The following is a 24,294-nucleotide window of genomic DNA, read 5'->3' on the forward strand; positions in this document are numbered from 1 at the left end:
TTTAAGGCACAGGCAACCATCTACTGACAAGCTTTCCATTTATCACCATGGTGTTTGAGGACATGGCCCTTAGCTGAGCACAGAACAGACACCTTCTCGTCAGGGTGGCTCTGCCAGATGGTTTCTTAGCCATCACCAACTAAGTTGCTCTCTTCATATGTTAAAATTACGGAGGAGTTTGAAGGCTTATAAAAGCTGGAAGTGGGGCGCCTGGGTGGCTCAGTGGGTTGGGCCGCTGCCTTTGGCTCGGGTCATGATCTCAGGGTCCTGGGATCGAGTCCCGCAGCAGGTTCTCTGCTCAGCGGAGATCCTGCTTCCCTCTCTCTCTCTCTCTCTGCCTGCCTCTCCATCTACTTGTGATCTCTCTCTGTCAAATAAATAAATAAAATCTTAAAAAAAAAAAAAAAGCTGGAAGCAACTTCCAGGTTTAATGCTGTTTTTGTTTTGTTTTGTTTTAACAGATAATGAATTTGGAAAGTGGTCATGTTATTACAAGTATCTGTTAGTTTAACTTATGGTAGACTTAGTTTCTTACCAAAAGCACTGGAGAATCCAGTTTTATCAGCCTGAAAGGTGAACAGTATTGCTTACAATGATACAACATAATGAGGGATGGTGTTTAAAGTGAAAGGACAAGCACATGCTGTGCATCAGTTTCCCAAGCTGTGCCTGAAGGGTCTTATCCTAGCTAGGGCTGCTTAGGTGAACAGTGCCCCCTTGAGTTGTGCAGCCGGCTAACCAACCACTATCCCCTTTCTATTAAAGAACATTTTTTCCTTCACTTGGAATTTCATATAATCCCAGTTTTGATTAAAAATATGCATCTGTACACATGCATGAAAAAAGCAGGGATAAACAAAAATGTTAACAGCTGAATCTCTACTGAAATGTACGCTCTTGATACTTTTCTTCATTTTCCAAATTTTCAACAATGAGCAGGCAGTAGTACCTCATGAGGAAGAAGTAGGATGTGTCATTTCAGTAAGTTATGAAAACTCCATCTTCCCCAGGAAGCAGTGCATGATTAAAGACTTTTTTTCCTTTTTTGTTTCACTCCTACATGGACTTCAGGCGATTATCTCTAAGTCCCAATTCAGTTCTAGACTAGAATCACCTCTCACTTTGCACTTTCCATGCCCTAAAAGGCCTAGAGAGAAGAGACATGTCTTGAGAGGTGGGCTGCAGTGGCAAGGAGAGGGATAAGGCAGTCACTGGAAGGACTTCTGTGGCTCAAACCCTCCAAAGGAGGCATAGAAACAGACTAGAAATGCCACAAGGACTGTCACAGAACACTGAAGGCCTGGTAGGAGCTGGAAAGCCTACGTTTATAAGGAGCTAATCAGATGGTCATTTATCTTTTCCTCATAGTGCTTGGGGGCCCAGACTCAGCTGTAGTGAAAACAGCTGGTTCAACTGTTAAAGGACTGGAAATGAGCAGGTCACAAGAACAGAAAGGGCTAAGGGGCCGAGCCTGGAAAGGCAGAGCAGAATGGGACTGAGTTGATTCACTCAGAGTCCCTAAGGCAGGATCCCAACACTCATTACTATGAGGACTGGGTCTCTCTCAGCAGGCAGCAGAGGTCATGGGGCAGAGGCCAAAGAGTTGGCCTTTGTGCTGAGCACAGAGGGAAGCTGGTGATGAGCTCTCAGAGTGGAATAAAGCATTTTGGAGGGTAACCAGCAACTGGCTAGCGAGGAGGTTCAAAGGAGATGCAGCAGGTAGAGAGGTGGGGAGAAGGGATTTAGGAACACCTGAGCAAATCTGGGGACTTGAACATGGGGTGGAATGGGCTGGTATAAGCAGCTGAGAAGAAAGGAGCAATATATTTAGGGAATGCTGGGAGAAACGCCCCTGAGATTGACACTGAAATCATACAATGTCGACAAACTAAACCAAGGGGAGCCTGAAGTATGGTTGCAGGTACTTGTTAAGGCAAATCTCAAAGCCTTAATAAAGGATTGACCAGACAACTGTGACAATCTGGGGTAGTAGAAAGGTTATATCTAAGTCCATGGGGATTTTGTAACTTTTATAAAAGATACCTTAATAGGTTTCAGTTTCCCTTATCAAATTTTCATAGCCTGGAAGTTTGATAGAAGTACAAATTTATTGACATCAATTTCTTTAAGCTATTATTCCAACACAGAGAAGGTACTGAAGAGCTGAAGACAATGATAATAAACTACAAGATCTGAAGTTAAGTCTGCAAGACCCACCCACTCTGAGAGAGAGAGAGAAAATCTGAATAAGTCTTCAAAAAGAATCCAGAGACTGCTCCCAATTATAGCAAGAAGTAATGACAGTTGGACAATTTAAGCATTTTATCCAGAAACATAGATCTATTCCATAGATACCAAATCCATTACCATATAATTGAGTTTGAAAATATACAAAATATTTGTTGTTCTTACATACTGAAATTAAAACCTAATTTTAAAAAGTGCACAGTAAAAACAGCATAAGGAAACCTACAATATCCATGGTACATGTATTGTTCTCCATTTTACTGTCAACATTACATTCTGTATTTGCCTTACTGGTTACAAATATATTTTAAATGTTTCAAGGCCATTTACAACACTGACTAGTTTACTAGGTCCAAAAACACCCCAGCTTCCTGAAGGCGGCCCGCACTGGACACTGGACGAGGGGTCTGGGTCCTGTAGCTCCGTGCAACAGTAGCAGCTTTGGGGAAAGAAGTCGCCAACCATCTATGTGTAAACTATCGACTCTTGTTCTTTTTAGAATTTCCCTGTGCAAAGAAAAAGATCAACAATAAGAACACAGACGTCTAGAAACATAACTCCTCGTTTATGGTCTGGAAGGCCATACTTCACTTTGGAAAATTTTAGCTTCTAAGAAGAACAGCTGATAACCCTGCATTGCTAACTTTTAATCAAAAAGCAGTCTGTTACTTTCAACTCCCCCACTATTTCCATGGACCCTATCCCCCTGAGGCTGAGGATTGGCAACAAAGGAAGAAAACAAACCTCAAATATTCATTTTGTTCCAAAGACAGGGAGTTAACTGATTTCAGACCCTGAATAAAAGTGTTTAGCCTGAACAGGTTTCTTTACTGCTTAATAAATACCTTCTAAATAGGTCTTAATAGATACTAATTTTGAGTACGTGCCAACTAACACCCGGTGGCAGTGATCTAAAAAAGGAAGCTCATATCCTTGGCTGAAAATGAGCTAAGGGCAGATGTCTTCACTCATTCCCAGGCCCCCATCCATGTTGAGAGTTGGACTTTCCAGCTTTATATAATAACTCTCTTCTTTCTGGAGAAGTTCATTTTTTAAGAAAACATTGTTAACTCGACTCCTATACTTAACTATTAGGTACAAATACATTTTTGTCATGTATGTGCTTAATGCTTGCAGAACACAAGCTTTAGTAACAAGATGATGGCCAAAGAATGGTTCCAAGATGCACTTGACCTCCAATGGAGACCAGGTCAACTCTGCCATAAGATGATGTCCCCAACAATCTAAATTACTAACAAACTGGGCAAGGGAGAGCACAAAATACAGCGATCACGGAATGATCATTAAAAAGTTAACAGAATAAACGAGCTCTGTGTTTTATTAATGACAGATATTTTAAGGACTCAATTACAAAGTTCTGAGAGGACTTGAAAATTCCCTAACTTCTAAAGTAGCTGCAATACAAATGCCTTTGGGACAATGAACTTTGTTGGACTGGATACCAAAACCTTCTCAATTCAGAACAAAACGGCTTCTGTAGCTCTGGTCTGAAAAGCTTCCCCATAAGCACTGTTCCTTCTTTCCAAACATTAGATGCTAAAACAGGCTTTCTCCTAATACTCAAATTAATATAATGTGCTTTCTACCATGACGAGGAATATAACCTGTGAACTAGCTTTCGCCCTGCTGGGACATCGAGAAAAAGGCCACAACAGTTGCAGGAGGCAAGATTCAAGAGGACCGACTCCCCCACTCATCACCTCCAATCTCATTTCCTGAAGCACAACTGGAGCATAACTGGAGAACCATCATCAAAACCACACTGTCTGGCTACAATCACCACAAGATGCCCCAGGAAAGTTATCACAGACACTCTCTTGCTCTCTCCAAAGTAGCAAAAGGCCAATGAAGGTCATGAAACTATAGGGAACAACAGTATTACACAATGCAATTCCAATGCACTCGCAAGACAGATCTTCCAGGAGACACCAACTGAGCAGAATGCTGCCCTCACCACCACTAGCCGATGCTAAAATCAAGCTATAGTGTATTTAGCTCTATTTCCGTCCCAGTCCCAGCACCTAGAAGGAACTCAATACGTGGCTGCTAGGTCAATAAAAGGCAACAGCAGAGTTTAAAGAGCACAGGTTAGAGACAATAAGTCCCCACTGCCACTGGTACATACTGTCTGAGTTACAAAATGTGCAAAGCATCTGAGATGATGCATGGAACCTAGTCCCTGGCTTCCTGAAGCCCACCTGTCCTGGTAAAAGAGCACATATACTACGCTACAACAAGAGACATAGGCTATGCAGATACACACTTCAACATACAGGTAACTACCATTACCTACTGACCCCAGCCTGGATGAGCTGTGGCTTTATGGGAAATGAAATCAAAAGAAATTTCTAGAAAAGAAAAAGACATTCCTAGGTTATATGGATATATATGAAAATAAATCTGCTAAACAAGATGATTCTTCAACAGCACCATTTTAGACTCCTATATAAAAAAAAAAGAAGAAGAAGAAGAAGAAGAATCCCCATCAAAACCTTCCTAAAAGTCGCCCTAAATGATAAAACAGTAGCAGAAATGCCAAGGTGCCAAAAATCAAAGGACATAGTATTAGGCCTTCTCTCAACTTATAACCCAGTCAAAGAAACTGAATTTCACTTTTAAATAAGAGGACAAATGATATGAAGAAAAACCATTTAAAAACATTTTGAATCTCTTCACCTTTGCTCCTGAAATGCACAGCAATGAAATACCTTATATTAAATACATTACATATTAAATATTATATTGCAGAGAGACTCCCCCCTCCCCGCTCCTCCCCTACCTTACTGGACATCTTCAGTGTGTCAATCTCTTCTCTCTGTTTAGACAATGTCTCATTCATGCTGCACAGGTGGTCACTCATCATACTTAACTGATCTTCGTAACTCCTCTTGGTAGTTGTCAGCTCGTCCTAAATGGCAAAGGAGCAGAGAGAAAAAAAGAAAAATCAAAAGCCCACTAGTCACATCACTCTAAAGCTTTTTTAATTTATAGAAGGAATTTGAGAAAAGCAACCTATCAAGATGGCCTGTCTGATCAATTAACATGAAGAACAAGCCACTGGCCTAATAAGAACACAAAATTAAAACAAATGGGGGGAAAGATTTTCTTCTTTTCAGCCTTCAAAATATGCTCTGAATCTCTGTGCAAAAAGACTGTCCTTCTACATCAGGTATAAAACCGTCACAAAAAAAACAAGAGGGCTACATTATCTTTCCAAATCCCTTCAGGTTTTCCAGAGCCTTGGGTAAGGTGGGCAAGTCTGTCTTGGGGCACATTCCCACCAGCCCAGTACCTGCTGGCTCACGGCCCTCAGCCCTTAGGCCAGAACCCTCCCTGGGAGAAGCACCTTCATCTGTCTTCCCATCTATCTGCTCTCTCCAGCCCCTTAAAATCTAATCCTGTGCCCCTAGCTAATCTGATAAACTAATCTGAAACTAGGAGGAAGCAGGTGTTACTGTGCTAATGTGGTCGTCCCCCCCCCCCCCCCGCCTACATCATGTTTATATTTAATAGAGGCTTTCTGGAAACACAGCTTTAAAACAAAGCAGTGAGTAAGGAAGAATATTTTACAGCCCAAGCTTTGAGCTGAGGTCCGTTTTATGAAATAGTAAAGAGAAGGAACAGAGTCACGTGAACAGAACAAGAGTACAGCCCGCCATGACCGGGATTAAGGGTGGGAGGGAGGCCAGGGGTGGGTACATAAGTATCATTTTAGGAAATGCTGACTACAAAGCTATTTAAAATAAAATCAAGTTGGAGAAATAAGCAATATACAACGTTTTGCCTGACATAAGTAAGATATTACTTTAAAATGAGTTAGAAATAAAGTAGTTAGAAAAATGTATGTCTAGAGGGTGAACACCACTACTTTGGAAAGGAAATGCTGACTCTGCGGCCCCAGAACTTCCAGTGAAAACGGTATTAACCCCGTGTAGGAAACACTTCTGAACCCACCTGAAGTCTGCTGATGTTCTGACCAGCTACTTTCATCTCTTCTGTCAGTGCATCTTTAGACTTTTCAGCCAAGGCCAGTCTCTTCGAGAGTGCTCGGCACTGTTAAATCAGAAACACCCTGTTACCTCAGGGGGCATTTCCCCAAACCAAATTCACTTCAGGCCTGTACCACACACTGGAGTACGCATAAGATATGGTCCCCCTCTCACCACTTTAATAAGGAAAAATGTCTACTAACTCAAGTCTATCAAGGTTTCTCCTAGCTCTAGCCTGATGACCAGTGGTTACAAAAAACTTAAGTTTGGGGTTTTTTTTTTAAAGATTTAATTACTAAGTACTCTCTACAACCAACGTGGGGCTTGAACTCACAACCCCAAGATCGAGAGTCACACATTCTACTGACTGAGCCAGCCAGGCGCCCCTTAAAAGTTTTTATACATTTACCCAGGATTCATTTATCCTCACATTGGATGTGAACAGAATGGTTATTTCAAAAGTTGTCAGTGGCATCTGACCATGCAAGATGAATCCTAACGCACTTTTCTTGTGTTTTAGTCCTCCATTAGAGACAGGGTTACAGAACAATAAAAGCTTTACAGCCCCAGGCTACAGATTAGGCTCTAGGGGAGAAAAAAGTGAGGGCAGGAATGCAAAGATCCCAGCTGCTTTCTTTGGGGTTCTACCAAAGCTATGCTCTCCAGAGACAGACCTGATCAAGAAGAAAAAAGAAAAATTTTGTTTCTCACTATTGTTCAAAGACAGTGTGCCATTAAAAGGCTCACTAAACTTCTGATAAGGCCATGCATAGCAACTGACAAGGAGGACCTGTTGAGACACATCTGAATGCTGTGTGGACATTCAGACGCTCAGACTAACTATTCCCATAAAGTCACACAGAGGGGTCACCACTTCCTGTTTATAAACAAGGAAAAACTAGGACAATGTAGAAATTCTTGCAGCACATTTACCAAGATAAGCAAATCTCTTGAAATAAAAGAGCCTCAGATATTCCCCAACTACTCATTTTATTCCTCATAAGAGAATTTCAGGAAAGTTCTGCCAGTCAAATCAACCACCATCTATTAACCAAACATCTACCATGTGCTCAGCACCACACCTGAAAAAGAGGGAGAGAGTTTTGCAAGATATGGGTCTTTACCGCGGTGGCAATCAAGTCTGAGACACTAACTGAGAAGGCAGTTAGGGACCCAGACAAGAACACAATTCCCAGGCTCAGGAGCTCAGCACTATGGCGGCTCCACTGTAGGTCAGTCAGCTTGCTGTACTGCCCATTCTCTACAGCCCAACCAGCTGTTACCAAACAGGTAGGTAATGGCGGCTTGTGAGCAACATGGAGCTAGACACATCATTTATTTCAGGGAAAATGTAGCAAGGCCCCTCTCCACTTCCAAGCAACTGGGCTCCTATCAACCTCTCTGTGTCTGCAGTGCAGGAGAAAATCACAAAGCCAGTCCCAATAAAGGGTGCTGCCTTTTCTTTCTCAATTTCTTTAACAATTTAAGGCAATATAATTCTCCGTCTGCCATCTGTAACTGATCTTTTAAAGTTTTAAATCAGATACCTTATGGGTATTCTAACATGTTGAGCGACAGCCATTCTGTCTTACCATTTGTCTCATACTCTGATTTCTGTACTTTCTCCTTCATTTTCTCCTTTGTAATTAACAAACTGTGTATAATTTTATTGAGTGTCTTACATAGTGTTTTTCTCATTCTCCTAAGAAAATGAGTTATTTGGTTAAGAAGAAAATATAACAAAAAGTAAGATTAGGGGCTCCTGGGTGGCTCAGTGGATTAGGCCTCTGCCTTCAGCTCAGGTCGTGGTCTCAGGGTCCAGGTCCCATCAGGCTCTCTGCTCAGCAGGGAGCCTGCTTCCCCCTCTCCCTCTGCCTGCCTCTCTGTCTCCTTGTGATCTCTCTCTCTGTGTCAAATAAATAAATAAATAAAATCTTAAAAAAAAAAAAGATTATGTAACAAAGGTTTTAAAAGGTTACATTTTTTTTTATTTCATCATTCAAAGGAATTCATTTCTACCACTTAGAAATTAAAGAGTATTTAAAAAAGAAGAACAAGGCGTATTTTGCTTTTTAATTTCTCTGCATGAATTTTCCTTGACCTGTGAATGTGTACCTGCCTATAATTCTCTAAAACAAATAATCACTAATAATAATGCTCCAAATATCTGTGATGTGACCATAGGAAAGGCGACCTAGAAGTCTCTCAATTATCTTTCAGTAACCTGGAAAGGACAAATCAGTCCTGTATTGGTTGAAATGAAGATTTTTGTTTGGATATAGGCCAATCAATATGAATTCCAACCAAATTCACATGGATGCACAGACACAGACATCTCTCTTCCAGTGAACAGCAGGAGACCTGGGCAGTACCCTAATTCCTGCCAGGATTGGGAAAAGCCACCAAATCTAATCCACTCTTCACTCACCTCAGCGTAAAAGTGCACTGACTTACTGTCAGCCAGCTGCAGTTGAGAAGTCAGTTCCACTATCCTGGCCATGTAGTGATTTTTAATTAAGTCTTCACGAGATTCCACATCTGGAACCTAAACAGAGCACACAGAGCTAAATAAGTAAATGCCAGTGAAATGAAGCACTTCTAGAAAAGACGAACATCACTCTAGGAAAAAAAAAAAAAGGCAACATTTTGTACATTTTCATGTTAAATCTGATAGGAAGTCATAGTTTCCCTACCCCTCAAAGAAACTTCAGACAAACCAGGTAAATGTATATTCCAAATTTCTTTTATTCAGCATCCTGCTCATATCAGAACAAGGCTATGGCTTCAAAAGAACAGAGCAGCAGTGAAGTACTAGGAGGCCCACTACCTCTGTGGCCATGTCCCTCCATCCCACTGTGATGAGCCACAAAGCTGGCTTTCAAAATCTCCATCCTTCTGACACCTATGTCCTCCTCTCAGTGGAAGAAGGTAGGGGAAAGGGAGCATTTACTGGAATCCCTAAAAGCCAAACATTCTTTTCTTCCCCCAAATTATGTTAAGACAGCTCTAATATTCTTAAACACATTAACCAATTAAACTATTTCTATAATGAACAGTTGACAGCCCTTGTCCCAGACCAATGTTTCTTCTAGTTTATTACTCTAGTAATGGTGCACTATGGAGTTTAGTTTAAAAATATATACAGAAGTTCAATATTACCTAAACTAAAAGGCAATAAGGAAATCAAATAACTTACAACCTATTGGAACTATATTTATCAGTTTGCCACATAGAGTGGAAGAACTTCAGTGTTCCTTGAGAGGTTATTTATAAAGTTAATTTTATATTATATTATATATTATAAAATTCTACAATATTTCCAAACTCAAAAGCCAAATCTGACCTGGATTCACTCACTTGACAGCTGGAAAGAACTCGCAAGTACACTATTGGTCAAGGCCCTGAAAAGCCCTGCTCCCCAGCCTGCCCACTGGGAGGCCTGACGCCTCACACAGGATGCCAGCCAAGCTGATGGCCAGGCTCCCACCACACCTTGTCAAATTGCCAAGCCAAGTCATTCAACGAGGCAATTACAAAAACAGGCTATAATTTGTTGGTGACAGTTAAAATAGAACCAGCAAGAAAAGCAACATGGACCCGTGGATGGAGGAGAAAAACACTGACTCCACATTTGCTAGAACTGTCAGAACACAATTTGACAAAGCTGACTTCTGCAGGATTTTGTGAACAAACACACAGCCAAATATTTACAAACAAACGTGACGCCAAGCACACATTACCTCATTGTCAGATGTCCTGGTTAAAATCCCAATCTAGAACATAAGAGGAAAAAAAGCTTTAGAACAGACTGTTTTGACTTCCAACACAATAGCTCCAACACTTGTAATATTTTCTCTTCTCAGTTCACACTGTTTTTAAGTGCACTGGGAGTGCAGACCTAGAAGATGACCTGTATGGTCTTCTATTACCAGGAGGCTGTACCTACAGGAAGCTAACTGCGTTCCCTATTTCCATCATGAGGCAGTAATGGATAATGATCACTATTTCCTTTTGAAATGCTGTAGCCCTTTTCACTGAAACCCAACAAATTGACTGGGAAGAGAAAGAGGAAGAATAGCTCTGACTCATCTTCTCATTTCTATGCCTATTTCCAAAGCAGTAGCCAAGGAGGGGTTAAGACAGTTTTATGGTGACCATAACAACTGAACATTCCAAACAGAAAACATAAATAATACTCTGCTGAAAGTTCAAAAGGAGAAAGAAGAAATAGACTTTTGATGTAATGTTTTGACATTAGTAAGTATTCATTTCAGATTTAAATTAAGGAAAAAGAAAATGTAATTTCAGACATGTTAGGGTTCTGCCAAGTTTTTTAAAGATTGCTTTTATGGATTAAGATTTCAATAACAGATAGTCATGAATAATGATTTCAGGTTATTGTACAAAATGGAAAGGCATGTGCTTGGGCACAGTAACTTAAGGAACCATGGAAACTCAGTTTCAGTAGATTCTGATACATTCATAGAGGACACCTGATAAACAGTTTTCACAGATTCTAAATCATCTCCTCAAGAGTATTACTCTGAACACTGAACTGTGTATCAACTGAGTACACGCTAATGAATGTCATGCCCACCTAGCTGTAAAAAGGATCATTTATAAGACTTATTTTTTTTTAAAGAACCATAATTTTCTACTCACTGAAGCAGAAGTAGCAATTAGTCTTTCTCTTTTAGTTAAAAACTGTTTATGGTAACATGCCAATCATTTAATTTTATATATTCAAATATGACTACATTTGGCAACAGGAACTCTGAGCGTGCATCTATATTCTGCCTCCTTCCCCTTATCCCCTGACTCCCGGGTTACGTTTTGAGAATGTGTTACAGCACATGGACCCACCAATGAATGGGATCATATAAATGGAAGGAAAACTTAATGTTCATAATTTCAACATTTTCTCATATGATGTTAATGGGAGTGTAAACTAATACAGCCTTTTTAGAAAACAATTTGGCATTGAAAGGTCAAGAAACTCTAAAACATTTGTACCTTATGACCTAATAAGTTCCAACCCTGAGAATACATCTCAAAGACATCACCTGAGATGCAGAAAGCACCTTATGCATCCAGGCAGATGCTATTTAAAACTATAAAAATTATAAACAATGTCCACTTATAGGTAAACTAAGGTATATTTTATGTAGAATACTATGCAATCAACCACTAAGTTTATATAGATTTCTAATAATAGCATAAATGTTTGTGTATTCACATTACCCTAAAAGGTTTGAAATTTTATATACCAAAATATCAACCATGTGGGAAATTTTGTAGGAAAAATGTTAACGGTAGTTGCTTGGGTATTCAGCAGCACGTCAACTTTTCTCTTCTTTTACCCTTCTGTAGTTTTTAATTATCTACGTGCATGTACTCTCTTTATATATAAATATATGTATATATGAAATACATATATTTCAAGGGCGCCTGGGTGGCTCAGTGGGTTAAAGCCTCTGCCTTCGGCTCAGGTCATGATCTCAGGGTCCTGGGATCGAGCCCTGCATCGGGCTCTCTGCTCAGCAGGAAGCCTGCTTCCTCCTCTCTCTGCCTGCCTCTCTGCCTACTTGTGATTTCTCTCTGTCAAATAAATAAATAAAGTCTTTAAAAAAAAAAACATATATTTCAAATTCTACTAATACTTTTTAATTCCAGCAAGAACCAGAAATTTGTATTATTCTGTGCTTTTCCTTTCTTGAGATTACTGCCATATTTTATCATGATAAACTGGCAGGTGGCTGAAAGCTCAAATTATACCATTAGATATTTTAATGACAAATACTATGCATTCAACCATTGCAGTGCCATAGGGTTAGAAATAATGTATCTATCTGATATAACTTTTCTGTCCCAAGATGCTGGAACCAAACTAATCTTCTGGGGGCCTGTAAGATGAGCTTCTTTAGTCAGTTAATTTTAAAATGGGCACGGACTTGTTCCTGACACCTGAAAGGAAGATGAGAGAAAGGAGGGACACACAGAGCTACATACTTCATTCAGTGAAGTTCACTAGGGGCAGGTGAAAACAAGGGCATAAAATAAAAATTAAAAAAGAAAGAAAAAAAGGTTGAAAAGGAGCAATATCAAGAAGGCAGAAAACACCATCACTTTTTCATCTCAGTGGTCTCAGGCTGTTTTTGACAGGAATCTGCCTCATACAGGACAGAAGGAGGGTTATGTTGTGATACCTGTCTCCTGGCCTGAAATACTCTTCTCTTGCCTTAAACTCCTATTGACTTTTGAAACCCATTCATGTTACCTCTTCTGTGCCTCCCCCTCTCCCCCAAGCCCTCCAGCAGCCTCCTCTGTGAATCCACAGCACTCCACAGATGTCTACCCATGCCTGTGCTCCCTTAGATTGAAAGCAACAAAGACCAACTGTGAAAAAGGAAAGGAGGCTCATTGTGTCTTGGTTCTCTAATCCTGACCATCATAGACAATACCCAAAACTGGGGTTCATGGAAACTATGGCACCTCAACTGTACTGGAAATCATGGGTAGAATTCTGAATTCAAGAAAATCAAGGAGAAGGAAAGAGGAGGTGGATGACAAAAACATGTGAGTATACAGGTGATAGGGGTTTTGGATGAACAGATACCAAAAGAAACACCTTGAACAAAGACAGGGAAGCAAAAATGCAAAGAATGTTATCAGTGAAGAGCTCAGTTTGGCTTTTTACAAGAAAATGTGGAAGACAGGGAAAGAAAGGTAGTCTGGAAAAGGTATCCACAGACCTCAAATGCCAAACAAATGAGTGGATTATATTCTATAGATAACAGGGAGCTACCAGAAGTCTAGAAACAAGAGAGTACATAATCAGTAATATACTCCAGGAAAATTACTCTGATAGCACCTTATGAGGTGGGTGGGAGGAAAAAGACCCTTAAGAGATGCAAACAGAAGAAAAATCAAGGCCATGTACACACATGCTAACTGAACAGACTAGTTAAGGTAACAGTGGCTTCCAAACTCATCAAACACAAATAACGTCATCATCACTCACGGCCCAATACTGCTCCACACTATAGGTTCCCCATGTCTTTGGAAATCCTTCTCACTTACATACCTAAGAACCATGCTTGCCATTGAAGATGTTCAAATAAATACAGTCCTCAACTTTGAGCAAATGACATTAATGACTCAAACACACAATGTTGCCAACTCCCAGCACTTCAAGAAAGGCAACCAGTAAATAAATGAGTTTATGTCAGCTGATATGTTTTCTGAAACAACAGGAACACAAGGCCATGGCTGTGGGGGAGGGGGGGCTGATATGGCCCCAGATACCTTGGATTCCATCCTAGTTCCATTACTTACCAGGTGTGTGACTTCAGGTGAGTTATTTCACCTCTGTCCCCCAGTCTCATCTACAAAATAGAGATATGATAGTACCTATAATCTTACAGGATCTGTGTGAGGACTGCCTAAGTTAATGTACTCAAAGTCCACAGCACCATGGCTGGCCAACAATCACTACAGTCATCACTGTTGTATGAGCACTCTTCCAGGTCTAGTCGGGTCCAACAGTTACTTACTCCTGGCCACCAGCAACTCTACTGCTAGTGCAAGTGAAAGCTGAGGGAAGGAACCAATGCAAGGAAGCAGAAAGAGAGGGGGTAGAAAGAAGAAATCCAACCAAAGGGAAAAAAGTCTGACCTGATCAATGAGACAGTCTCTGAAGGGAAATCCAAAGATGAGTGGTGGTGGGGTTGCACTTTCCCAAATGGTACCTGAAGAGATGTCAACATCCTGCTGTGTGTTGAATGTGCCTCTAGATAGTCTGTTTGCCCTTGCCAGAGGCAACGTGCAGGACCTGTGTCTGGGACTGAGACCTGGGATCAGGGGGTCACCATAGGATCATCCTGTGAGCATAGTGTCTACACCACTCAAAACCCAGAGAAGTTTGGTTTATGTATTTTTGCTTTTCTAAAAATTTTAATTTCCCCCCCATATTTTATTAAGAAAAGTTTCAAATATACAGAAAGTTGAGGAAAAAGTTTAAGAAACATCTATATATCTACCACCAATACTTAATAACTAACATTTTGCTATATTTGGTTTATCTATCTATATCTATATCTATATCTATATTTTTTCCCTGAATAGTTGGAAAGTAAATTGCATGTATTAGGATACCTGACCTAAGTACTTTGGCATTTATCTCCCAAAATTAGGATATTCTCCTAAATAATCATAATACTAGTACCACATCCAGGAAAATTATTAATAAACTGAGTTTCTGACACTATTAAGATGCAATAGGGTCTATATACATCTTGAAATAAAAGCTGGTTTGTATGTTTCATTATCAGGAGTGCCCTGAATAGGATGCAAGGTAAATCTGAAAAGGACCATAACTTGACCTTTCACTGCATCAGTGAGCTATGGCGTGGGTGGGGGGGTGGTAATGTCAAAAGCCTTAGGACAGGACTTTCAAGAAGTACCATGGGTCACCCCAAGATCTTCAAGAAAAACTTGTAAAAATGTACCTAATAAGGCATATTTCTGATTATGAGGGGTTTTTCCCCTCTGATTTCTTCTTTCCTCGATTTTCTAATTTTTTTTTACTGTAGGCAGAGTATTACAATTAGAAAACTTTTCTTAAAGTAACTTTTGAAGTTACTTGAAGTAATCAGTAGCTCCAATATTGATGTTTCTTCACCTTCTAAATCACTGCAGTTAAAAATAAGGCAAGAAATATAAGATTGTAGGGGCACCTAGGTGGCTCAGTTGTTTAAGTGTCTGCCTTTGGCTCAGATCATGATCCCAGGGTCCTGGGATTGGCTCCTGCTCAGCAGGGAGTCTGCTTCTCCCTCTCCTCCCCCTGCTCGTGTGCTAGTGCTCTCTCTCTCTGTCAAATAAATTAAAAATAAAATATTAAGAAAGAAAGAAAGAAAGAAAAAGAAAGAAAGAAAAGGTTGTAAGATAACCTGATGGGTTTATGTATTTTATATATACATTGTAAAGCTGTATACTTTCTAGGAACTATGTAATTGGTTTAAAATGGTATTTGTGGCCATTTCTATGAAAAGGAAGACATTCAAGCCCTTGGTCAGGAACATAACCCCATATTACAAATATTTCTATGGAAAACAGAATCACCTTAAAATTTTACTTGTTAGACCTTTTCCAGGAATACAGTCCTCACCAGAGGCAAGTCTCATGCAAAAGCTAATAGCTTTTTGAAGGAGGCATCCTGCTCACCACTTGCTCTTCCTAGGACATGCGGATTATACCTGTTTTATATTGACATGTTATTTATTTATTTATTCATTCATTTATTAAGAGGTGGGGGTGGTGAGGGACAGACAGAGAGGAGAGAGAGACTCTCAAGCAGGCTCCCCACTGAGCACATAGCCTGATGCGAGGCTCAATCCCACAACCCTGAGATCATGGCCTGAGTCAAAATCAAGATTTGGATGCTTCACCAACTGAGCCACTGAGGGACCGTCACTGACATATAATTTAGATGGTTAACACCAAACACTACGTTAAGCCCTTACCGCTTGGCATTAAAAAAGAAGAAGATACTTACCAGACTAGTGCTGTGAGCAGGATCCAGCATTGCCTTGGCTGAGACTTCTTCCCGGCCTGCTGCATTCACCCCAGTGGCATTTTCCTGGGCCAACCCGAGCCCCTGCCCACTGCTCGTACTCCTCAGCTTATCCGCAATCCGCTGGTTTTCTTTCTCCAGCTTGATTTTGGCTAACTGTGCTTCCAACATCCAATGTTCTTTTTCCTGCTCCAGTTTAGAGATCTTTTCCAAACTCTGCTGAACCTTGAAAAGCAATAGAGTTCTGCACCTTAGAGGACAATGCAGATAAAACTCAGTGGCTCAAGAAAGGCTTCACAGAACTTCAACCCGAACTACCTCCCAGAAGTAAAAACAAAAAAGCCTGATTGTTAAACAGGGAAAAGGAAATACTGAACAAGACACAAAAAGCACAACCAGAAACTGAGAGAGTGGAGAGTAAAATTAAAAATCTCTGTTCTTCAGAAGATATTAAGAGGGTGAGAAAAGCCATAACATGGAAGGCATCTGCAAAGCATGTATCTAACAGAGGACTAGTATCTAGAATATATATAAAGAACTTCTACAAATTAGTAAGAAAAAGATAGACAACCCAGTAGAAAAATAGGAAAAAAAAAAAAAAGACTTGGACATTGAACAAGACTAAAAACATAAAAAAAGGTACTCAATGTCACTATCAAGAAAAAGCAATTTAAAACCACCCGCATGACTACAATTAAAAAGAGAGAAAATACAAAGGTGGGCATGTTCGTGGAGCAGCTGGAACTACCATCTAATGCTGGGAGGACTAGAATTTGGGACAGACACTTTGGAAAACTGTTTGGCTGGATCTTTAAAGCTGACAACATCTTATCCTCTGCCCCAGCAAATCTACTTCCAGGTGTATCCGCAATAGAACAGTGTGCATGTTTACCAGAAGACACGTGTAAGGATGCTCACAGCAGCACCAGGATAGCCAAACACCTGAAACTACCCAAATACTCCTAGACTGTAAAAAAGAATAATGCCTATTCACACAGTAGAGTACTAAACAACAGTGAAAATGAACAGATTACAATTACATATAACATGATGAGCATTACAGATATGTTGGACTAAAGAAGCCAGACCTAAAAGAATATATATTATAAAACCTCATTTAATGAAAAGTCCATTTATTGAAACTTTCACTAATCTACTGTATTATAACACAGGATGATGGTTCTCTTTGGGGGCAAGGAGAATAATAACTGGAAAGGGGCATGAGGAAGGCTTCTGGCAATTTTTTTTAAAGGTATACCTTACATAAAGAAATGTTCTTTTTAAAAAATTTTATCTAGGTGCTAGTTACATCAGTAACTAGCAAAAATTCATTGGGCTATACAGTTGACCCTTGAACAACCCAGGTTTGAATTACGTGGATCCACTTACACAAGGATTTGTTTCAACATATATAAGATAGTACTATTAATCTATATTCTCATCCTTATGATTTTTTTTTTAAGATTTTATTTATTTATTTGACAGATAGAGAGCACAAGTAGGCAGAGCAGCAGGCAGAAGGAGAGGGAAAAGCAGACTCCCCCCCAACAGGGATCCCAATTCGGGGCTCGATCCCAGGACCTTGGGACCATGACCTGAGCCAAAGGCAGCCGCTCAACTGACTGAGCCACCCAGGAGCCTCTTCTTTATGATTTTCTTAATAACACCTTTTTTCTAGCTTACTTTATTGTAAGAATGTGGTATATAATATACATAATATACAAAACATGTGTTAATCAGCTGTTTATGCCCTTAGTAAGGCTTCTAGTCAACAGTAGTCTATTAGTAGTTCAGTTTTTCGAGAGTAAGAAGTTATACATGGATTTTTGACTGCATGGGCATGGGGTGTCAATGCCCCTAACCCCCACATTGTTCAAGGATCAACTATACATTAATTATTTGTTTACTTTTTTAAACTATGTTATACTCCATTTAACAAGAAGTTTAAAAAACTAATTCTCAGGACAAATAAAAGCTTGAGAATTATATGAAAATAAAAGCAAGCTTACAGTGAATTCCAAATGCTTTACCAACTATCATGGTTGAGCAATTACCATGTAGCAGACACTGTTCACAGTACTTTCCTGCCATTATTCCACTGAAGCCTCACAGTCCTTCAATTCTCATTTCTCACAGAGCAGAACTAAAGCTCCCAGCAGCTGAACCACCTGCTAATCTAGCAAACGGCAGAGCAAGGATTTGGGAATCCATCTGTCTGGCTTATAACTCTGATTCTTTTCACTGTATCACACTGCCTCCCTTTGGCTCAATTAATCCTTACATGACCCTGAAAGGCATATATTATCCTCACTGCAGAGAGGCAGGAAGTGACGCCCAGAGAGCTTATCAGACTAGCCTGCAGCTGGTCAATGGCAGAGTAGGAAAATAAACAGACAGCTCTCCCCACTTACTAGCTACTCTGGGTAAAAGCTGCCTAATTTCTTTGAACCTTTACTTTCCTTATATAAAATGAGAAGAAAACTGAAAATCAATTTTTAAAGTATTCTCCATTTTATTGTTTATCCCAGGAATTTTGTTTTTCAGGAATTACTCTCTAAATTAAATTTCCAGTTTCAACATCCTGGCATACTAATGTCGAAAAGATAAGTGACACGAGTCAGCACAGATTAAAAAAAAGTCTCAGGTGACTTTATTTGCACTCTCTTTTAAGATAAATACCTCCAAAACTTAAAGCAAGCCTGTTGTTGAGGGGAATAAGTCTCTGGCAAAAGCTAAACCAGCGTAAGTGTGCACCAACTTCTGGAAAAGTTAGTCCCTCCCACCGCCACCTCACCCCCAAATTCGACTGACCAACTGACTGAATATGGGAAATTTTTCATTACTGATCATTTAGGAAATAAAAATAATTCACTGAGTCTCTAGCTCCTCCCCCTTTTTTTGCCTTATTATTCCCGACATTTAAATCTAGTGCCTAGAGAAAAAGAATCACCGTATCCCAAGTGTGTTGGTATTACTTTAGTGGCAATTACACCACCAACTGAATCAAGATGACTTATTTAGAGTATCAAGAAACATTCTCCAGTGAATTATGTTTATAGTGCTTTTTAGCATGTGTTAAACCATTAATTTTACATGTTTACTTATACAGCCTTTTAAATTGTTCTGTGTTGAAAGCCTTCTCCAGGGATTCAACATTTATCCTCTTTTAACAAGCAGCATGATTCGCCAGGCATCATACCTGTTGTGCAAGGCCTTCTCGACTTTCTGTAGAGCTAAGTAGGACCCGGCGGTTGGCCAGTGCTTCTTCGTAAGGCACAGACTCCAAGAGTGGCTATGGAAAAAGCATAAGAATTCAAGAAAAAGATCATATAATTCCCTGATCCTACCTACACAAATAAGAACGCTAAATGGGGTTCAGTAATAAATTCAGATATATGCCAACATAATTTCCATTACTAATATGACAAGGAACTTTATTTTTTTTTAAAGATTTTATTTATTTGACAGAGATCACAAGTAGGCAGAGAGGCAGGCAGAGAGAGAGGAAGGGAAGCAGGCTCCCCACTGAGCAGAGAGCCCGATGCGGGGCTCGATTCCAGGACCTCAGGATCATGACCTGAGCCGAAGGTAGAGGCTTTAACCCACTGAGCCACCCAGGCGCCCCGACAAGGAACTTTTTTAAGAAAAATAATGAAGAGAGGCCTGTCATTCCAGTTATAATCTACACTAACACCGTAAGGACTTGTACTGAATACCATATGATTTCACTTATATGTGAAATCTAAACAACAAAACAAATTAAAAAACAAAAACAAAAAACAGAAACAGACTGAGACATAGAGAAAAATCAGATGGTTGCCAGGTAGAAGGGCAGTGGGGGAGGATGGGCAAAATAGGGAAAGGGGATTAAAAGGTACAAACTTCCAGTTAGAAAATAAATAAGATACAGGGATACAAACACACAGTAAGGAATATAAATAGTAAGTAACAACATTGTATGGTTACAAATAGTAGCTTGACATATTTTGGTGATCACATTGTAATGTATATAAATGTTGAATAACTATGTTGTACACCTGAAATTATATAACATTGCATTGTCACTTAAATCTCAATTTTTTTTTTTATTTTTTTTTTTTTCTGAAAGCAGACTGTCAGGAGATGGGGCAGAGAGGCAGGAATAAAGATTACTAAGGGGCATTGTCTTGACCATGATTTCAAGGGTGGAGACATATGCCAAAACCTATCAAACTATATATTTCAAATATACAGTTTTTGTATGCCAATTAAATCCCCAATAAAACTTTGCAAAACAAACAAAACAGGTAAAGAAAGATGATAAAAAATCTAGAAACAGACAAAAGCATAAAAATATATTATGTGATAAATGGTGCATTTTTTCTAAGTCAGTGGAGAAAGGACAGACTGGATAAATGCTGTAAGGACAACCAGTCAATAAATTAGAAAAATAACTACTTAGATTCCCCGTTTTACACTTATATCAGAATGAATCCAAGATAGATTAAAGATTCGAATTTAAAAATTTGGGCCATGAAAATAATGGAAGAAAATATAAGTGAACATTTCCGTAATCCTGATAAGTACCCCTAGGGGCGCCTGGGCGACTCAGTTGTTAAGCATCTGCCTCTGGCTCAGATCGGGATCCCAGGATCATGGAATGGAGCCCCGCATAGCATTGAGCTTCCTGCTCAGCAGGAAGCCTGCTTCTCCCTTTCCCACTCCACTTGCTTGTGTTCCCTCTCTCCCTGTCTCTCTCTGTCAAATAAATAAATAAAATCTTTAAAAAAAAAAAAAGAAAGAAAGAAAGAAAGAAAGAAAAGTTCCCCTAGCTGAGAATCACCACCATAAAGAAAAAGACTGGTTCACTGATATAAAAATTAAAACTTCTATTAAAAAAAATACAACAGCAAACTGGGAGGAAAATATTTCCAACAAAGACACAAGATTAACAATTTTACTATAAAAAATAAAATAAAATTCTTAGTATAATAGGGAACTCTTTCAACCCTAATTAGGAACACCTATCTAAAAATAGGTCAACAATGAACAGAGAACTAGCAGAATGAATACAAACGATAACTTTATGAAAGGACGTTCCACTTCAATAAGCAAAGAAATGCAAATTAAAATAACAGTAAGAAAGCTCTTGTCTCTGAGATGGATAAATATTAAATTCATGGGTTAAATTTATACTTCTACTGCTGGTAAACTATAAATAGGTAACCTTCTGAAGTGCAGTCTGAAAGAAATGTGTCAAAATTTGAAAGATTCACAGACTTTGATTAAGCAATTCCATTTTGGAAAATTAATCTTTTTTTTTTTAAATATTTTATTTATTTGACAGAGAGAGATCACAAGTGGAGAGAGAGAGAGAGAGAGAGGAGGAAGCAGGCTCCCCGCCCAGCAGAGAGCCCGATGTGGGACTCGATCCCAGGACCCCGAGATCATGACCCGAGCCGAAGGCAGAGGCTTAACCCACTGAGCCACCCAGGCAGCCCCGGAAAATTAATCTTAAAGACATAATTAATTAGACAAATATAGGGAGATAGGTAGCCTTATACATTGCTAGAAATATAAAACAGTACAGCTACTCTTAAGGGCAATTTGCAATAAATATTAAAATCCAAAATGTGCAAACCACATGATCTAGAACATTCTACTACTCAATATTCCATACATATGCCCGAGGCATTTACAAAGTTACCCACTGCAGTATTATCATAACAGTAAAAAACTGGAATGAACCTAAATGCCCACCAATAGGGAATACCTAAATCAGCCACAGAACAATCATATTATAGACTTCTATGCTGTATTTTAAAGGAATATAGCAGCCACCATATGTAATGATATACATCTCTAAAACATACTTTTTTTTCCCTTTTTTTTCATTTCTTTAAAAGTATAACTGATGAACAATCTTACATTAGTTCCAGGTGTACAACATAGTGATCTACCAATTCTGTATATCTAAAACATTTTAATTTTTTAAAAAGATTTTATTTATTTATTTGACAGAGAGAGAGATCACAAGTAGGCAGAGAGGCAGGCAGAAAAGGGGGGTGGGTAGCAGGCTCCCTGCTGAGCAGAGAGCTCCATGCGGGGCTCCATCCCAGGACTCTGAGATCATGACCTGAGCCTAAGGCAGAGGCTTAACCCACTGAGTCACCAATGTGCCCCTTAATTTTTTGGTTTATTTTTTTAGTAATCTCTACACACAATGTGGGGCTCAAACCCATGACACTGTGATTTAGAATTGAATGCTCTTCCAACTGAGCCAGCCAAGCACCCCTAAAATATTTTAAATGAAAAAATCAAGTTGCACAATTACACAATGAAACATGCATTTAGGTTTAAAAAAGAAAGAAAACTCTATTTATTGTATATTGTCTTTAAGTTTATATAGATGTATGTAAATGCTCCAAGATTTTGGAAGGTTATACACCAAACTAAACACTACAGTCACCTCTGGAAAGAAAGTAAAATTAGGGACTGTACTTAATCTGTAATGTTCTAATGTAATATAAGAATGTGTTTATTATGCATTATGTGTAACTAAAATAAAAAACAAGGAGAAAAGGTAAAAACCAAATTACAAAGTTGCAGGAGCAAGAATATCTACTGTAACTCCACATGTAATGGTGAAAAATAGAAAACAACCTAAATATCCACAAGCAATGCACTGACTAATTAAATTATGATACATTTACAGAATGAAATACTATAACAATTTATAGTTATAGACATATATTATTTAATATATAAAAAAATCACAATTTTGGGGGGTGCCTGGGTGGCTCAGTGGGTTAAAGCCTGTGCCTTCGGCTCGGGTCGTGATCCCAGGGTCCTGGGATCGAGCCCCACATCAGGCTCTCTGCTCAGCAAGGAACCTGCTTCCTCCTCTCTCTCTCTGCCTGCTTCTCTGCCTACTTGTGATCTCTGTCTCTCAAATAAATAAATAAAATCTTTAAAAAAAAAATCACAATTTTTATATCTATAATTCACTATGAGGAAAAAAACAGATTCTAAAACAGTGTATATGGGGTACCCAGGTGGCTTAGTAGGTTAAGTGTGTGGCTCTGGCTCAGATCATGATTTCAGGGTCCTGGGATTGAGCCTGGGGTCAGGCTCCCTGCCCAGCAGGGAGTCTGCTTCTCCCATTCCCTCTCCCTCTCTGGGTCTCCCCCATGCTCATGCACTCTCTCTTCCCACTCAAATAAATAAATAAATAAATAAAACTGTATATATTCAGATACACTTTGCTTTCTATAGCATATACATGTGTGTTTCCTGTGTGTATGCACACATGCACTAAAATTTTTTTGGATATGGAGATACTCTAACAAAGTTAATGGTAGCTACATCTACCTCTATATCTACACCCAGATGGGTGGTGGGATTTGATGCAACTATAATTTTCTTCTTCATGTACTACTATATCATCTGATTTCTTTTTTTTCTTAAGTTATTTATTTTTTTTTTAAATTTTTTAAAATTAACATATAATGTATTATTTGCCCCAGGGGTACAGGTCTGTGAATAGTCAGGCTTACACACTTCACAGCACTCACCATAGCACATAACCTCCCCAATGTTCTTAAGTTATTTAAATTCAATTAGCCAACACATAGTATATCATTAGTTTAAGATGTAGCGTTCAATAATTTATCAGCTACATATAACAGGCAGTGTTCATCACATCAGGTGCCTTCTGATTTCTTTTTGCAGTGACCTTGTATTTTTATATTCAGGAAACAATTATAAATGTGCTTCCATTTTTTTTATGTTTCTATAAGTTTTGAGATTTCTGAGGTTGGATACTTACTAGCTGCCTGGCTGCCTCATTCTAGATACTCCTAGCAGGCACCTGGGGACATGAGTCCAACACGGACTATGCAGAGATCACATGTTAATTGAAGTTTGGGTCTCTGTCACCTTCTCCTTCCCAAAGACCTCCCCCCCAGTACCCACCAACCACCTGTGCCCCCACTTGTGTAAAATCTAAACAACATGAACTGTGCAAAGACTCTTGCCATTCTCTAGAATGATTCCTGATTTTTCCTCTGATGCAAATTCAACAGCAGCTCACAAACCTTTCTCAGAGCCTTCATGTAGGCCGCAGCTTTTCTCTTGTACTGCAACATGCATTCAGCTGAAAGAGGACTAATGAAGCCACTTGCTGCCTTGGGCCCATAGCTCAGAGATGCAATGAAGCAGTCCACGTTGTTGCTGAAGAAAGATGCGATCTAAATCAAGAGTGACGAGAAGACAGATTTTGTTTTCCAATAATATAACTAACATATATATCTCATAGTGTTTAGAGCAGAGTTAAAGATGCTGAGAATGGAAATGAAATTTCAACACCTGCCCCAAGGCCCACATTTATTTATTTGAGAATACCTAGGGCGATGACTTGTAATAAAAAGACAGTATCGGTAAAAAGATTGAGACCAGACTACTGACAGGTGTTAATGTAAACAACTT

At 39.3% G+C, this 24,294-nt stretch overlaps 1 protein-coding gene across 1 annotated transcript in view; it reads right to left on the minus strand.

Moving 5' to 3' along the window:
* Positions 1–465: 465 nt before the first annotated feature.
* The window catches only part of PPP1R21 (protein phosphatase 1 regulatory subunit 21), a 65,754-nt gene continuing 41,925 nt past the window's right edge, over positions 466–24,294 (minus strand). Inside the window, exons 15-22 of the mRNA XM_047744473.1 lie at positions 23,904–24,056; positions 19,028–19,120; positions 15,811–16,053; positions 9,998–10,030; positions 8,686–8,802; positions 6,223–6,321; positions 5,048–5,176; positions 466–2,753 (exon numbers count right to left, since the gene is read on the minus strand). Of these exons, the coding sequence (XP_047600429.1) occupies positions 2,724–2,753; positions 5,048–5,176; positions 6,223–6,321; positions 8,686–8,802; positions 9,998–10,030; positions 15,811–16,053; positions 19,028–19,120; positions 23,904–24,056 (897 nt within the window). The 3' untranslated portion in view covers positions 466–2,723. The remainder of the gene's footprint in view (positions 2,754–5,047; positions 5,177–6,222; positions 6,322–8,685; positions 8,803–9,997; positions 10,031–15,810; positions 16,054–19,027; positions 19,121–23,903; positions 24,057–24,294) is intronic.

The sequence above is a fragment of the Lutra lutra genome, chromosome 9, assembly GCF_902655055.1.
Source record: "Lutra lutra chromosome 9, mLutLut1.2, whole genome shotgun sequence".
Lineage (NCBI taxonomy): Eukaryota > Metazoa > Chordata > Mammalia > Carnivora > Mustelidae > Lutra > Lutra lutra.